At 41.7% G+C, this 17,450-nt stretch overlaps 1 protein-coding gene and 1 long non-coding RNA gene across 3 annotated transcripts in view; one reads left to right on the plus strand and one right to left on the minus strand.

The window, feature by feature from the left end:
- Nucleotides 1–17,450, plus strand: part of IQCA1 (IQ motif containing with AAA domain 1) — a 113,163-nt gene that overhangs the window by 23,555 nt on the left and 72,158 nt on the right. For both annotated transcript variants that reach the window (XM_069782131.1, XM_069782132.1), the window contains exon 6: nt 6,423–6,610. In XM_069782131.1, the coding sequence (XP_069638232.1) occupies nt 6,423–6,610 (188 nt within the window). The remainder of the gene's footprint in view (nt 1–6,422; nt 6,611–17,450) is intronic.
- Nucleotides 6,644–10,240, minus strand: LOC138685159 (uncharacterized). The gene is made up of 3 exons (XR_011324444.1): nt 9,965–10,240; nt 8,584–8,639; nt 6,644–6,853 (listed from the first exon to the last, which is right to left on the minus strand). It is a non-coding gene; the product is annotated as an uncharacterized lncRNA (long non-coding RNA).

Below are 17,450 nucleotides of genomic sequence, written 5' to 3' on the forward strand. Positions count from 1 at the left end.
ATGTTGGCCTTAAAACGTGAAGTAAAATGAAATTTATTTATTTCATTGAAATGAAGACTATCTTTCCTTGTAAGTGTAGTCGTAATGGAACAATTGAAGAGCAGTTAGTTCCACAGCATGGGGCCTCCTATATGTAGAACTGTAGCCTTAAGCATGTTCAGCCAGCCTGCACACCTCTAAGTGTTTTATAATGAACAATAAAGCAGTCTGTGTTGGAAAGAGCTGTTGAGCTGACTAAGCAGAAAGGCAGGCTTTTCAAGCTAGGAAAGAGTGATCTGTGCAATTGAGTTTCTTAAGTCAAAAAGGGAAAACACACAGAGACTTTGATCACATTAGCTTCCCTGGGAGGTGTGGGGAACTTCATCCATCCTTATACTGGTAGGTCTTCCACTTTCATAAAACCTGAATTCCCTTTGGGAAGGACAGGGGGAGGAGGAATAAAGAACAGAAGAACCTAACAACACTCTCATCAGCATACTTGTGACTGATGAGTTGGAATAAAATTCTCTTTTAGACAAATGTCCATTTTGCCTTATTAATTTAAACAAGGATTTTAAAGACAAAGCCCATCAAACATTAGATAAGCATTTTAAGTTAATGGACCATGTAGTCCTATTTTCCCACAAACTCAGGAATCTTCATATTATGTCCTATTTTTACAGCAACATCAATTATTAATATGTATACTTTTGCTGACAGAGGACCACACTAAAAATGTGCGTTTCGTTATCCAGTTCTGGGTCATTAACTGTGAAAAGCTTGTAAATATAATGGTTTATTCACATGGGAAGCCTTCATTAAGATGCATTATTCTACAACTGATGTGGCAGCATTGCATTATCAAGTTCACTGTCTCCATCTAATATTTGTAATTTGTTTCTAAATGAGTTGCTGTTTGTAGAGCAAGTTAACAAATTTGAATTTCACATGGCCAAAGAAATTTCTTAAAGATGGGAAAATGCTTCTTCCCCCAAGGAAGACCTATTTATTAGCATCTTACTGTAGAATGCCTCCCTTTGGTTTAGAAGCAGAAACATTAGAGGCGCTGAGAGAAGTGATGCTAGAAATAAATTGGCTTTTGTCTTCCTTAACGTACACATTAAGTATAGAGGGCTATAAAAGCAGCACTCATCATATTGTCTCAGCATAACTCTTTAGAGCTCCAGAACAAGCATGTAGGCACATGGAAAGTTGATCCACAATACTGCAAGGCACAGGTCAAAGACTGGCCAGCAGGGAGGCATTCCTGCTGGAGCTCTTTAAAACCATTCTCTCGCACTGTCCATCTCTCTTGGCACCCCTTCTACCATTTCAGTACCTATTTTTCTCTTGCATTCTCAGGTGGACAAAGCTTTTTCAAGACATACTTTCTTCTGAAGTCTGCTCCTTGACAAGAGAACACAAACTCCACCAAGGCTGTTATATAGACTCTGTCTTTGTTTGAAGACCCAGAAGTGCTTGACGATGAATATAAGGTCCCAGGTTTTGCACTCGTCTCCTCATTACTGAGGCAGGGTTAGGAATGCATTAAACTCTGAAGCTGGTGAGGTTTAGGATGACACATACTTTTCTGATTAGAACAAGAACACTGGACAAAAGAAAGAGAGCTTAATACAGTGGCTTTCTTCAATTGCAAAGCAAGAAGGTGGAAGCAGTGTTCTCTAATTCATATCAGCTATGCTATTTATAGCCTTTTTTTTTTAAGGTGTTATAATAGTCTAAAACATTTCATACCATCCATTAGGTGCCTGAGGAATCAGTTTTCTTTCCTCACTTTGTCTTTTACTTGACAAAAGAAAAGCATTTTCTATGAAAATGCATCACAAATGCACAACAAATGACAGAGGACTGACAGCTAAAACAATGGTTACATTGTAAATTGTTTTACAACAATTACATCCTCTGAACATCTTGTTGTATCTCTTCAGCAGCTCCTGCTGCTGAAGTGTCTATTTTAGGTTATGTTGCTAAATTAGCTTCCACACTCAACTTTTATCTAGTTCATCTTCTTATTCCCTACCTATATTTTACCAGCCGATTCCTTTCCTTGATCATTCACACCCTTATGTACACTTGGATCTGTTCTTATAGGCCAGGGAAGCAGTTTTTAAGATAGTCTCCATTTTACTTATTAGACCACATACACACAAGTTCTTTTGATATTTCTTCATCCTTGTTTTCCTCAAGTCCAATTCATTTTTTATTGAGGTAACTGCATTGATTTCAAAGTAACAGAATAGAAAGTCAGGCCAGTTGTACATTCACTTGTAATGTTTTACTTAAAAATCAAATAACCATGGCATGCTTTCCTCACTGCTGTTCAGCACTTGCCTCCTCCTCCTCCTCCCCCAGAACAGAAGTCACCCTTCAGTTCCTGACATGTGTCGGCCTCCTGGTCTTCACTCATAGACAGGGTGCACTGCGTATGTTCCACATTAGACTGCCACAAATCCTTCAGGACTCATTTATCACAAACAGCTCCGCTCTTCATTTCATGCTCTCCCTCACCCATCTGAGCTGGAGCATGTTATTGCCAAAGCTTTTGCACTACAGGAGGAGCCCCAGGTTTGGCAACCGTCTGTCCACTGCTAGGCCAACTTCAAAAGATGTCATTTGTTATTAATATATCTCCCTGCTACTCATTGCAACAGCTTGCCTGGCAGTGCTGACTCCTGCTCAGATCAAGTGTCTTTTCATACCTGCCATGTCATCCTATCTTGTTGGCTTCTCTCCAACACCTACTCTCCTCCCCAGCTTATCTGGCCATCTAGGTCTAAGCCAGCTCCGCTTTCTCAGAGGTGGAAGCAATCAAGCAACAGCACATTTCACATCAGCAATGGCCTTTTCCTCCATGTAAATAAAGCCTTTTCCACATACCTTAAATTAGAAATTATTAATAACCAGAAATCAATAGGATTGGAAAAAAAGACAGTCAAATGAGAATACAATCTTACCAACTTTCCCCATTCTCTTTCGTTCCTTTCTTTAGTGGGTTATCAAAGGTCGATAGCTAGACTCTCGCTGGTAGAAGTGATTCCTGTTTCTTTTGTTTTCTTGTAGTAAAACAGTCTTTGGAAAAGAAAATGAAAAAAACATGAAGGATAAACACAACAGAGCTTCTTTCCATAAGCTGTGTTACAAGGTTATGTCTGTACTTCAGCCTTAAGGCCTTGAGTGCAGCTCATAAACTAGTATCAGCAGATATATTGATAACCATATGGTGCTCAGACAGGTAGCTGCACAAATATTTACTCAGGGCTTGGCTGGATTTTGCCAACCAGAGCGTGTTCAGTAGCCTTGTTGCTATCAGGATCTGAGCCAGCTGGTTTAGAGCTACCTGGACTGTGTCCACACCAGCTTCATGACTCTGGACTCAAGCGTAGATACATTCTGTATTAATTCACTTAAGGATAAGAATCTTCTACTTCTGGTCTTGCTCAGGGCACGGTCTGGGCACGTTCTTGCCAGTTCAAACAGTTGTTACCTCATCTGGCTTTGGTACTGATGAAAGATACTCTGACAGTAAATTCACAGTGACAAGTAGCTGGTCATCAAAGGCTCCCTCAGGACTCAGTGCAGAGCAGTTCAGAGGAGCTGAGTGGAGGAAAAGTTCAGAGATGGGAAAGAGGAGCTCTCCTGTCTGTGCTGCTGCATGGGCCATCCCGCTCTCCACCTTGGTCTGGTCCCATGCTCAGCCACCACTTCCCTTGCTATGGCTCTGGCCCCTCAGCTGCCCCCTTGGCTTGCTGATTCACCTCATTATACCAGGAGATAATTAATGCAAGGAGGGGGCAGGGCAGGGGGGGGATGAAGCCAAAAGGGATTATTTTCTACTTCTTAGAGAGCTGAACTGGTTCACTGCAGGGTCAGGCGAGTGCCAGAGCCTGTGCAGGAGAAGGGAGGAACCGCAGGACCACACATCCAGCAGTTAGGATGGAGGGGGAACTGCCCCTTCCCAGCACCAATAAGCTGTCCGTCTGGTGAGCCATCTCATGGCATTTCACCCTTAAACATTCAGGTGCATGCTGTAGAGAAGCCTGTCTTTCTCCATCAGCTGCAGATCAGCCTCATTAAAGCTGGAGATATCCTTGTGCCTCTCACACCAAGTTGCCTAGTCCTGAACATTGATTCTGTCACTTCCCAAAGGAGACAGGGGACCTTCTGCCCACCCAGCAAGACATCATCAGCATTCACCACAACTACCTTTGCTCATGGAAATACTTGTTCAGTCCCCTTTCTTGTGCTCCCAGATTTCTTTCCCTTATCCCTTTTCTTCTCACGTATCTTCAGCTAGAAAACTTATTTCTAAATGAAAGAGCCCTTCCCCAGCTTCCCCTGGTCAGCATTTAGTTAGGAAATCTAGTAGGTTGTCCTCTGTGCGTAATGCAGTGTCTCTTCAGACTGTGCTACAGCAGTATAGAAAGACATGGAAGAATCATGTTGGCTCTAGCTGGCTCATCTCTTCCATAGCAGCCCTGCTACCAGTACCTCTAGGCAGTAGTGCTCTGATAGGAACTTCTCAGAAAAGCAGTCCCTTGAGCATTACTGTAGTGAAGCAAAAGCTGAATAGGAAACTGCCGGAGGGAAGGGGATCTTGTTTCTAGATCTCAATCTGGGAAGCAGGCCTCATGGGTCCTCCTCTGGTTTCCAAATGAGCCCTGAGAAAGCAGCATCATATCTGGCTATTCTAAGGTTCATTTAACATCAGGAAGGCAGACAACAGTGAAATCCAGGTGAAATACGAATAAATAGTGTAATGTTAGTTGTGTCATACTTAAAAATAGGTGCTGGTGAAGGTGAAGATTGGAAACACTTGACTTCTATGGAAACTGAAACATGAGTGAAGGTAACATCTCAGGGTGAAAGGCAACATATATTCAGGAAGAGAGCATGTTCCAGCCACCTTTCAAAAGCATGCTGCTCTTCTTATTTCCCCCTGAATATTTTCTCAGTGGTGGCCTTGACCAATTCCTTCTGCATAGTGCAAGTCACATATTGCAGATGCAGGGAAGGCAGTAAATTGCTTTCCTGAACAGGGGAAGGCCTCCGCGCTTACTTTGGATAGTGTGCAATCCCGCTGTGTACTTTCTGAAACCAAACTTGCTTGGCACTTGTTAGTGATTTTTGAAACCTGGTCGAAGCATGGAAAAACATTTAATAAGAGATCTTAAAAATAAGCTGTCCAAACCTTTAATAGAAGCCTTTTTGTCTTTGCAGGAGACCTGTGGAATTAGGACTTGGAGCACACTAGAAAATACATCACACCAGAGCAAGGAGAATGCATTACTAAATTAGTCTGAGATGTGCTGATTAAGGACAATTTCTATACATTCTGAAGGTGGAAGGCCACAGCAGAATTGTATAGGTCTTTTTCATGCAGACCAACAGTCCTAGGCTTTTGTTCACATACGCTGCCACCTATATGTCAGACAGTCACTAATTTTGAAGAGTAAAGCACACCATATTATCATATTTTCTCCTCCTTTCCATTCTTAAATTTGACATATACTATCAGACAACATGATTAGTACTTCCCATGTACGTGTAAAATATTTTGTTCTAGAACTGAAAAAAACCCTAAAGCTAATTTACAAGTTAATTTTTAAACTATATTTTTCTCTACACTTATAAGGTAGTAATAGCTTATAAAACACTGGGAACATCTTAACTTTATCAACCATTACAAACTAAAAATGCAAAGTTTCAGACCACCCACACAGATGGTATTTTTCATGCTTCTGTATTTGCATACGAGAAAGACTTTCATTTTTCTCTCTCAAAGTACACATGTAAAATCAATCACAAAGCAGAAATTACTGTAAGACTTTAAACTGGCTTAGAAGCTCTTCTTTCCAAGGTTATCAAATCCTGGGAAACTTGGGGAGCTATGATTTTTATTACAGTGTTTGGGGGGTTGTTTATTCTTTTGTTGTTGTTCCTCAAGGGAAGTTGATTTCCTAAAGGAATATGACCAGCTGCAACAAAATACCAGGAAATCACTGACCAAGCAGTGCATATAAAAATTTAAGTGAACAAATTAAAAACAATACTGGCTAATTAAAAAGTACCAATAGGAAGTCCAAACATTTGAAAATTCAATTAAAAAATCTCTGGCACCCTTCTGACATGGATAAAGTTGGCATTTACAGAACAGCAGCTTTCTCACCTGTCTCATTGAGATCCCAGGATCCCACGCTAGAAGGGTTGTTTTTGTACATTGCAATGTTGTTAATTAATACTGAAACACTAACAATAGACTATTGTGTTCATCCAGGCAATTTTTGTGAGCACAGGGTTTTTTCCTGGCTTCCCGCAAATAAATTAAGGCTTAAGCTTGGATTCACTGTCAACCTGGCATTCCAGTTTATATTAAGTTTCTTTTAATTCATACCTTTTGTTTTTTTTCCTCTCGTCATTTTCAGAGCCTACCTCCTCACTTAAAGGCAATGAATATTTCGCAGATGCATGCTGGGCAAGTAAAAGCCCTGGAAGTTGAGGTCCAGGAGAGGCATGAGGAGGTATTCATCAAGGACAAGCTGAGAGAAACAGAGGGGCTTGACATCAAGGAAACACTCCAGGATCAGATTAGCCAGTGTTTCATCGAGTGCCGGTGAGCGGACATCAACACTTGCCCATTAATAAGTCCATTTGCCCCAAGGAGTCTAATTGTGCAGTTCTTTCAGATTGCAAAATCCATCTTAAGGTGGTGATCCCAGTCCCAGCTGCAGAGCTAAGTTACTGAGTGGCAGGACTCCTAATTAGGGAAACCAGAATAACACATCACTCCTTGCACAGTCCAGCAGGGATCAGAGGTGTGCCTTGAAAGACTGACTGCAGAATCAGGTCCACAGACCTGTGGGGGCACATTTAGATTGCCTGTTAGCTTGGGCTCCGGCTTTGTAATTATAAGCAGCATACTTAAACTTTAAGAACACTGACTTTTTTCCCTGTCTGAATACATAAGGTTTAAGAGAGAGAATGCAGTCTTCCATGAGATAGAAGTATAATTATTTGCCATAGCAAATCACATCACGTCACTGGTACTGCAATCCAGCTGCCCGCTGCTGGTATTATCCAGCAGCCGATATGAATCTGAAGTACTTTTGTACTTGAGGCCTGACCTTCAAGACACTCCCCCAAATGTAACTTTACTTAAGTAGTGCTGCTGATCTCAGTGAAACTTCACGTCTCAGTAGAGTTAAGCACATACTTACACGTTTTTAAACTGAGTGCTGACACCTATAGTTCTCTCAGGAAGTTTACTTTAGCTGAAGAAGTTTTGAGACTGGCAATACTATAAAGCCTTGTACTAAGGAGTATAGGCTGGTTTTATTATATAGGTAATTTTTTCCAGGATTTACCACATCCAATGGGTTTGTATGTAAAAGTAAATTGGGAAGCAGCACGCAAAAGTTCCAGGATTTAGCAGGAATGTTTCAGCTGCTCTGCATAAAACTGCTCTGCAAAAACACTTCCAGTGTTACAGGGCTCCCATTTGTCTTGTGGACTAGTGTCATGTCCATTAATCGTTCAGCATTTTTTCAGTGTACCTGACCTGCCTTCAGCATGCAGTTTCCAGTTGGAAACACAAATGCATTCTGATGAAATCCTGCTCTATTTATTCCTTGACTACTTTAATCAGGTTTTGGCAGCTATACAAGAGCATAGTGTTTGTTAAAAAAAAAAAAAGGCAATCAAAAATAGCACTCTCACAGGTCTGCCACAATCTATGTCTCTTCTGTCTTGTACTTTTGCCTCTTTTAGACACTCAAGACTAGCACATTTTTACCCCATCTAGCTCTACTTTAGAAAGAACTGCTGGGTTTACAAACCTCTATTATTACAAAGCACTTCCCTTTTCCTTAAATCAACCCTGTTCCTAGGGTCCACTCTGCACACTTCTTGAGCTGCCATTTCCTGCCACTCCCCACAACTCCCAGCATGTTCTGAGGTACAGAAATATCTTATTTCCTTTGCTTAATATTACTCATCTAATAGTAATTCTCTAACATAGGTCAGTCGTGTCCAATTAACTTGACTCTAGAGCTTGAGGAGAGCTAACTGAAATGCTATGTGAACCAATAACAATGTTTCTATAGGAGATTAGCAGAGAACAGTCAATCTCCCAGAGAATAAGGCTGAGCCATAAACCTCTTTAAAGACAGTTATGAGACATTATTAAAAGTAAAATCCATTCCATGGAGACACTTAACAGCAGAGCTAACCAAGAGCTAACCAATCCAAAGGATCATTTGGAGGAAGCCAAAGCCATCATTCGATCAAGGGAGATGGAGAGGAATGGCTGAATGAGCAGTTCATCAAAACCCTTGCTACCTAATGTATAAGCGACCTCAGTCTCATGTATCTGTGAAATACTCTGAAGATGTAAGGTGGAGTGTAAATGCTGAGCTTTCTTATTCTGGAGCTCTTACAAGTGAAATGGGACCTCACTGCTACATTTATATCCCAGTTGTGCCCAGGGGCCCAACTTTAGGTGAGACTCCAAGGCTATAGGCAGACACAGTCAGTATCCCAGCATATAAATATGTGATTAAACAAGTTAAAAGGAGTTCTTTAGCTAACCTTTAAGTTGTCTGGTCTGGTCTAGTCGGGTTCAATAGTCTTGAATCTCATCTAGACTTGAAAATTAACAAAGATTAAAGCAGATGTTAGAATATAAGCACCATGTTAACTGATCTTGGATAGCTTTATAGGTATGCTTTTCCTGAGCAAGTGATTATATTAAATGGGACTAACATATACCCACACACAGAGTTAGTTAATCAATGACACCACTGCTTATAGACAAGCCTTTAGTCAGACTTGTTCTGCTGCAGCTGAGATGGACTGAGAAAATGGCTTCCCTCCAACCTTGTAGTATAACCAGAGCAAGCTGCTTCTCAACTCACCCCTCTGAAACAATCTGAAACATTAAAAAAAATGAATGAAAAAGCAATTTTAAGCTAAATCAGACCATTTCAAGAGAGAGCAGTTAAAGAAATGTTGCATGTGCAGTTATGTGGCAGAGGGGCAGTGACAGACTTGGTGCAGGCAGAGCAGTGTGTTTGATCATGCTCCCCTTTACTCTTCTTTTAAACTAACTGTCCATTGTGATCTCTAGAAAGCAGTAAGGCATGTTTCAGCCAAGACTAGACAGATCTCATTGATAAAGAAATATTCTGGTGATTTAGCAGTGTGGTAGATAAAATTCTGCCCCCAGTGAAGCCAGTGGGAGACCTGCCATCAGCTTCAGCAAAGGCTGGACATCACCCAATATTTTAGTTCATTTGAATCTGGCTGAGTGATGCAGTGATTTATGGGACTGAGAGGAGTCAGAGTGAGCTGCCTACCATCCTGCTCTTCACAGGAGGCCTCCGTTTAAGTCACCAAAATAATTTTCCCCACAGACATATTCACTTGCATCCAAAATAGGTTTAAAAAAAAAAAAAAAATCAGCAAATTTCTACAGATGGGGATCATGTGTGTCACACAGAGCCAAGCTTTCCATGTGATGCATGCCAGAGACACTGCAGAATGAGCAGGAGTTGTGTCCTGCTCCTGCCTGGCCTGCTGAACAGTAGCCAGATCTAAAGTGTCAAGGCTTACATTAATTATTACCTGCCAGGATATATTTTGGCTCTCCAGTAAGCCAGTCTATGAGATCAACAGCTAAATGTAGCTTACAAATTGCTATTCAGCTAGGCTTTTTGACAGTTTACCATTGTCCATAGTCTATTAAATAAACAGATAGCTAAAGAGGAACAAAGATTCTTTTGAATAAATTTTGCTGTATGTACTAAAAAAAAATAACCCCAAACTTCCATATTTTATCCTTCAATTGGAAAAGGATATGATGGGAAATACAATTAGCAGGTATTGTCTTTAGCGCAGCTACTATTAGATGACAAAAGCAGTGAGCACGTATTAAGTTTCTCCACTTGCAAGAACTGCTATAAATATTTACCACTTTCTTTCCACAAGGGAACAGGCATAGCTTCGGTCATTTCAAGACCCGAGACAGCTTCTTGTGAAGATAGGTTCTAAAAAAGCAAAATAAAGCAAAACCCAAAGGAATAGATTAAACAAAAATGTTCCAGTTGCTTATAGCAATCCCTCTGCAGAGAAGACAACGTATTTTTGATAAAACACTGTGCATTTCACAGCCTTACCATCCATCGTTCCATTTATCTGTATTGACTTCCATGGAGCTGTTCTTATTTGGCTTGCAAATTATTCACATAAAGCTTTCTAGATTTCTATTTGGCCTTGTCCCTATGCACCACACTAGAAAAGATAGATAATTTTTTTAATGCTTTTTTATGAAAGCATCATGCAGTATACCTTCAGTCCTCCCTTTTTTTCCAAGATACCTATATGATTCGTAGAGCAGGAGTCCAAATGTTCCAAAATTAACAGTTGCTATGATTATATGCATCTGAGTCTGGATTTTAATCACCTGGCTCCCACAGATTCCCTCCATTACATTAATAACGGCATTTCATTTTAAGATACAGCAATTGCATACCTGGGGTTTTCCTTCCAATTTCCTATACTATTCCAGACCAAAACCATTTTTCTCTAATTTTACATTTAGGGTTTTGCACTGCATATGCAAAAACCGTCATCATCATCTTTTCCACTCTTTACCCACTGTACATACCAACAGTTCCCAAATCACAAATCTTCCTTGGAGTCATCCCTAAAATAAATTTTAAAAAGGGGTGGTGAAGAAAAGAGGAGAAGGATTCCCTTGTACAGAGAAATATAGTAGTATCTTTGTCTACGAAGTCTTCTCTGACAGAAATCAATATGAAGGATAAGAAATCAAGATGAGGCTTTTATTACCAGAGATAGCCTCAAGAATCACAGGGGAGAGCCTAATACACAGGCTTTGCTGTAATGTATCTTATGCCCTCTAGCTGTAACAAATTATGCTGTGAATTTCTTGGAGGATTTATATATCACTGCTCAGTGCTCTGGGGAGCATTTCATCAGTGGCATTGCTGACCTAATAACAGGGGATCTAAGTAATAGCAACTTTTATGTACATTATGTGTTATTCCCACAGATTTGGGGATTGGTTTTCTGGAGGAAGGGGGAGGCAAGGGGTAAATGTGCTTTCATAATAGGTTTACACTTTACTGATTAGCTTTGAATGATCTTCTTGCTCTGCCTGCTGACTTGAGTACTGTCAGAAAAAGAATTGGCCAACCTTCGTGGTGAGTGAATGAGACCCCTTCTGAAGTAGGGGGTTCCTGCGCTTTATTTATTCATTTGGAACATTCCTGACAGCCAGCCCAGGCTTTGATGCAGAGGAAAGGAGAAAGAAATAGGAAGTGATCATGTTATATTTCCCTTTTTCACAAGACTGTTTTGTTGAGTCGAGTTCACTGCCAATACGCCTGTTCACGGGGCTCCCTAGGTAGCAGGGGGCGGGGAAGGAGGCGGCAGGAGGAAGATGAATGGAGAGAGAGGTTTTGCACTGAAACTCCACAGAATAAGGAGAGTATTCATTTGTGTCAGGCACTGCCCGTATCACATTTCACACTCTGTACACACTGCTTTTTACGAAGTTAATGTTAACATGCCTGAAAGTTGCCAGGCAATTCATCAGCAACTGAAGTCTTGCCAACAAGACAGAGACAGATGACACCTCAGCAGTGCCAAGCAGTGGCACCCCCTCCCCGTACCACCTCAGCCCTGGTTCGGAGGCATTGTTGCTCTAAGTCCATCCAGACGTGTGTTGTGTTTCAGTCCTGTCTGGTTCATCATACGTGCCCTCAGCCTGCCAGAAGTGCCTTCCAAGTAACCAAGGAGTATGGATTGCTGTCTCTACACAATATGGCAACAGTTCACGAAAAAGCTGATAGGAAAATTGCTTAATAACCAGTTTTAGTGCACTGAACCACTACAGCAGACAGCTCTCTTAAAGAGCAAGCTGCAGTCTGGAAATCCTTGGAATACAACCAGAGACATCACCAGCCCCGTAATCAGTCCGCTTTCCATACAATGCCCTGTTACTCTAGAAAATGCATTCCCTTCTCTGCCACCCTTGCAAGGGCATTTCTCCTGTAGGAACCTACCCAGAAAAAGCCTCTCTGGTATCTAGTACTTTATATTCACCACAAACAGGAGTTACTGCCTACAGGAGCCATTTATAGATGGGTGATGAACCACTCTCTTTCACCTAATCCATATTGTCATTACTTGTTTTCCCTGTCATCATTAAAGGATTGTCACACAGTCACAAGCCACTTGTATGCGACATTCCACTCGGGAGCAAAAATTACCAGCCAGAAACAGCTGTGAGCTCAACGTGAAGATCAGGATATTCTGCAAATGAGGATAAATAAGTGGTTGTCTGGTAATTCCACCAGATGAGGATGAGCTGAACTAAATTAGAAAGAGGTCTGTATCTGCACCACAATTTTCTCCTGTCCTTAACTGTTATCACTGGAGCTGAATATATCTTCTCCTGCCCTCCTTGTACTTTGTGCACTGAAAGCCTACACAAACCAAATTCATTAGGGAATAGCACAAAAGAAGTAGAAGCTCCTTCTGAATCACTCTACAGCCAGTCTGGGTTCTGTCTCCTCTGAGTCTTCTCATTTTCCTCGGGAGAACGAAGACAAGCTCTGGATTGTGGAAACAAAGCTCTGAAAGGGGATGGCACAGGCTTGGGTGTCCTCCTCTGCCTGAATACTTTGTCTTCCTGCAAAACTACAGAAACATTAATAGAAGAGACAATGCCCATTTTCTCTATCAATAGTTTCACCTCTATTTTCTGACAGAGCTAACTTCAGATTTTACAAAGGCAGTAATCTCTGTGTCATAACAATCAGTGCTGGTACAAAGTGCTCTCTGAATGCCTTTCTCCTATGCCAAAAGGCCACTCAGCAGGAACAGCTTACATTTAACATCAGTCTTCCTGAACACGGCTCAGCCTGCTCCCAGATGTTTGACTGTACCTTGTGTAGACAGTCAAAGCTATCTTCAGAATCCAATAGGAACAACACAGATGTGACAGCACATAGCTCTGGCAGCAAAACCTGTCCAGGACCCTGGATAAATATTCTGGCAGCTAGACCATGCTGAGCTCCTCACTGCAAGCAGCCATGCTGCTGGGTTAAAGTACATCTGTGAGAACTAAAATCCTGCCTTTGGGCTCCTGGGTGAGACAACCTCTAAGACTGATTAATTAACATAATTAGGAGCTGTAAACATTAATGGGTAGTGTTCAAGCCTTTCCTAACACATTCTTAAAGCTTCCACCGAGTAGTTATCTATTGACTGATTTTGGCAGGCATCTTTAGGGCTAGAGGGAGGAAGGGAATGGAATGCAAATGCATCACTGGCTTACTAGAGGAGTACCAGAGCAAATAGCCCACCGGGTTTCTTTGAACAGAGGGAAAATAAGTGATCATAAACAAGAGGATTGTTTGTATATGGCGGGAGAGAGTAGATCCCACAGTTCTGCAACCTGTTTTCCTATTGATTGGCATCAACTATCTAGCTTCAACAGCCATTTAAAAACAAACAAAAAAAACCCCAACAAACCCTCAGGCCTTCTTTCTTGCTTGTGGGAACACCACATTGTCCTTTTTTAGAAAGTGTGAACCCCTCTAATTCCAAAGGAGGGACAACCATTACTAAGTCCATCTGCAGTTAATCTACTTTATTGGGTGTCCGTGGATTTACAGGAGGCAGGGGACCCCTCTGGAAGCTTCTGTGCAGTGGCAGAAGTTGCCTACTTCAGTGCATGCTAAAAATTTACGAGTGTGCTGACATTAATGGAGGCGGCTTGATAGCTTTTGGGGGGGATCAGCCGGAAGCCCCTGGATTCACATATTTCTCATACTTGGTGAAACACAGATAAATCTTGGCAGCAGGTATCTGAAACAGTAAGACCAGTTGAACCCTGGTGTCACACCTCCAGAGAGGCGTCGATAACATCACTAGTTCTGCTTTCTAAGTCACCACAAACTCTGAAATATGTTGCCTTTCCAGTTTTGTAAGGCTCCTTGAACTTACACTTCAATTTATGATTGCCGCCTTTATACAGTGATTAAAAACATATGCAAAGGACTCCGCTGCTGCTCCTTAATTTTGCTCCGTGAACTATCAAAAGTTTGAAATAATTAAGGAACAGAAAGAAGATTCTTAAAATACCACAGGTGCAAATCAAGCTTCCCAAGGGGTTTTCAACATAACAAGTCATCCTCGTGAACTATGATTTAATCATCAAGTGCACCAACGCTGCACATAAGCACGTCTTCACCAGCTTTCCAAACGCTACTATTCCCTTCCAGACAGACATTCAGATATCTTAAATCAAAGTGACTAGCAATCTTCCCTGAATGATCTCTCCTTTCCCCCATAGTTTGCTTGCTGATTTTGTTACTGAAAATAGGGTCAGGTCCTGATATTATTTAACAGAACTAAGTCCTCATTCTAAGCAGACTCCCATCAACTTCCAGGAGGATTCATAAAATAAGACACTGTTGTTTCTGAGCAAGTTTATCAATATCAGGGCTTTCTCAAGGGTGTTACAGACAGGCAGAAGCACATACTCTTGCTCCCTAAGCAGTTCACCTCCAGTGCAAGGTCAGGGAAAACTATTTCAGTGCCATGGCATTTTGGGCTTTTCTGCTGAAAAGCTCAATCATAGGCTTTCTGCCTCTGATGGGGCTTTTCCTCAGCACGTTGCAGGAATGCTCAGAAAGAACTTCAAGCATCTGCAAGCACATATTCATCTCTTCATCAGGCATGATTTGCATTGCACACCTCTTGCCATGCTTGCATATAAATTATGCATTAGCGACATTAAAAGCTCATTCAGATCTGAACAGTCACACATTAGCAGAGCCATAATGAGCATGGTCCTTCTTCAGACCAGTCTCTCCTCCTCTACTTTTCTCCTTGGAGTGCTTGCTTCTAAATCACTTTGCCCAGAAAGACTTAACCTTTTCCCTACCCCGTTTCAGTCCCAGTTTCTGTCTCTGCAGTTTTTCAACTGTAAAGCTCTAAACACTCTGATGATGGTACACCAAAGGCAAAATCGTCCAGAGCCTACTAGCTCAGCCTACGGAGGTAGGATTTTTACAGGGACGGCAAAGACATTTCTGTTCCAAAGGGCAAGATGAAACTCCTTGTTCTAAATCTTGGGAGCAAAAGGATGGGTCCAGTTAGACATTTTCATTTATTTAGCATAAGCAAAATTATGTCTTTAACTAGTCTCCATCTTGGAAAAACCTGACTCATTTGAGTCAGTACTTTCAGACCTATCTATTGTAAATTGAATGCTCAACATGTAAACTTTCAGTCCAAATGGTTAATAGCTTAACAAATCTGTGATCAGCTGAGAAGGAGCTTTGTAATGGATAGTGTCAGGCAGTAGCACCAGGGAAGTGCTAAAATCAGAAGTGGAAAATTAGTACAGCTGTTTGGTGCTGTCAGTCCCTGCCCAGTGCACTGCAGAGAGTGCAGAGCTGTTCATGCAAGACAAGAACTGAGATAATGTTGATCATCAGAGGTTAGAATGCAAGAGGGACAAAAGCAGTCAGATACTTGAGCACACGAGAGACATCCCCCAAGAAGCCCCAGACAGGGCACCAATAGATGAGAGGAAGCAGGTCTTGCACCACCTTCCCCCACAATGCTGCCAATGACTGGGCTTTCTGAGTCCCATTTTTGGTGCATAACTTTTCCAGATATTTCATAGGGATCCGTAGCCTCCCCATTACAGGCCCAGTTCCAGCAGGTTAGGCAGTGTGGTGTGGAGACAGCCATAGGTGTAGTTCTGCACATACGAACAGGACACCTCTTTATTCTCGCTCTCTCATTCCTAAGAGCACAGCATGGGACATGGGAGTAAAATGGATGCAACGAGTAAGGCCAAAGCAATAAGCCTCAGCATGCATATTTGGTGGTACATCTGCTGTTCAGCACAAAGAAACTAGAGGACCAAAACCACAGTCTTTGGTACAAGGACAAGTTGCTCTGTCCTGTCCTGCTAGTCACTTCTAGCCGTGTTCTTACAGACAAGCCCATCCTGACTACTATTCTGTAAGGGTGAATTCATGGCTTCATTTGTTTCCTACTTTTTGATTGTAGCACTACAGAAGCAACACTGACTGTTACAAAAAATTTAGGTTAGATTCCCTTTTCTACCTTCTTCAAATGGCTGAAAGTGACCCACAGATAACCCACAGTCCATTGACCTTGAGTCTAAGCCTCCCACTTAGCATTAAAGCTCCTAAAAATAGTCACTTCTTTGTACGTCTAGAAGTCTGGAATCAGCTAAATAGCATTACTCTGAGTTGGTCCCATTTGCAAACAAGAAAAAAAATCTTGTAACCAATTAGTTCATTTTTCCTAAAGTACTCATACCCATCTATAGTAATACTTGGGAATTAAAAGTCTGAAAATGCTAAATGTTACCGACATAATGCAACAACCCCCCCACTAATATTCTCAAGGACACTTCCCAAACATTAGATTTATTTGTTGTCATAGATACTCACAGACACAAACATTGATTACGTTCAGGGACCCAGTCTTGCCAGCAGCTTATTATAATACAGCTCTACATGTTTTAAAGACCAGATTGGGCTTTTTCTGGAAAATGCTGCAGTAGTGTGCCCTGTTCAATGGCTATGTTAGGTTGCCGGTCTCCCACACTGCACTTTCTTTATTCCTTTCTCCAGCAGAGTTCTAACACAGCAGACAGGATTTCTGAAAGCAGAAAACAGACAAATGGGGTGTTTAACACTGGTAACTAGGTCCCGATTTTCACCTCAGAGCTGGTTTCTGTTCCAGTAATCCAGCTAGATACCTACTATGCTTGGCCCAGAGGGGCCTGCTCTGCCATCTGATCTATTCTTGGTTTGACCAGCATAGCTTAGTCCTAATCAATGAGAAAGAAAGAAGGGAATGAATCCCAAGGGGAAGAAGAGAACACCCTGCCCAGCTATTTTTTTTTCACTCCACTGTGACAGGGAGAGGTGTCTTCTCCAGCAAGTTAATACAGAGCAGGTGGAAGAACCAATTTTCCCACTTCCCCATTTCCAACAAGCAAAGTGAATGAAGATGTGCTGGGATACAGGAACAAGAAACAGGCAGAGAAAAAAAAGAATCAGGAGTCCCACTGGTGCCTTGTAGAAGGACAGAGAGGCACTGAAGAGCCAGTGGCTAGCAGAGGAGAGATGTTTGAGGGATATTCTGGGAAGAGAAAGACTAAGGAAAAGCTTAGAAGTAAGGAGAATAAAAATGAACACGAAGCACAGAGCAGTGGCTCCCAAGCCAGAGCCCTTGCTCCGCAAAATGATCTCTTTGGAGAAGCAAGCAGAGGAGGTAGAAAAGACATTTTCAGCCTTGGCTCTGTAGAATGCAAAGAAGAAAGGAGGCAATTGAGGAAAAAAGAAACGTGGTGTGGACTGACACAAGCAGAG

This window comes from Haliaeetus albicilla, chromosome 4 (assembly GCF_947461875.1).
Source record: "Haliaeetus albicilla chromosome 4, bHalAlb1.1, whole genome shotgun sequence".
NCBI classification, from domain to species: domain Eukaryota; kingdom Metazoa; phylum Chordata; class Aves; order Accipitriformes; family Accipitridae; genus Haliaeetus; species Haliaeetus albicilla.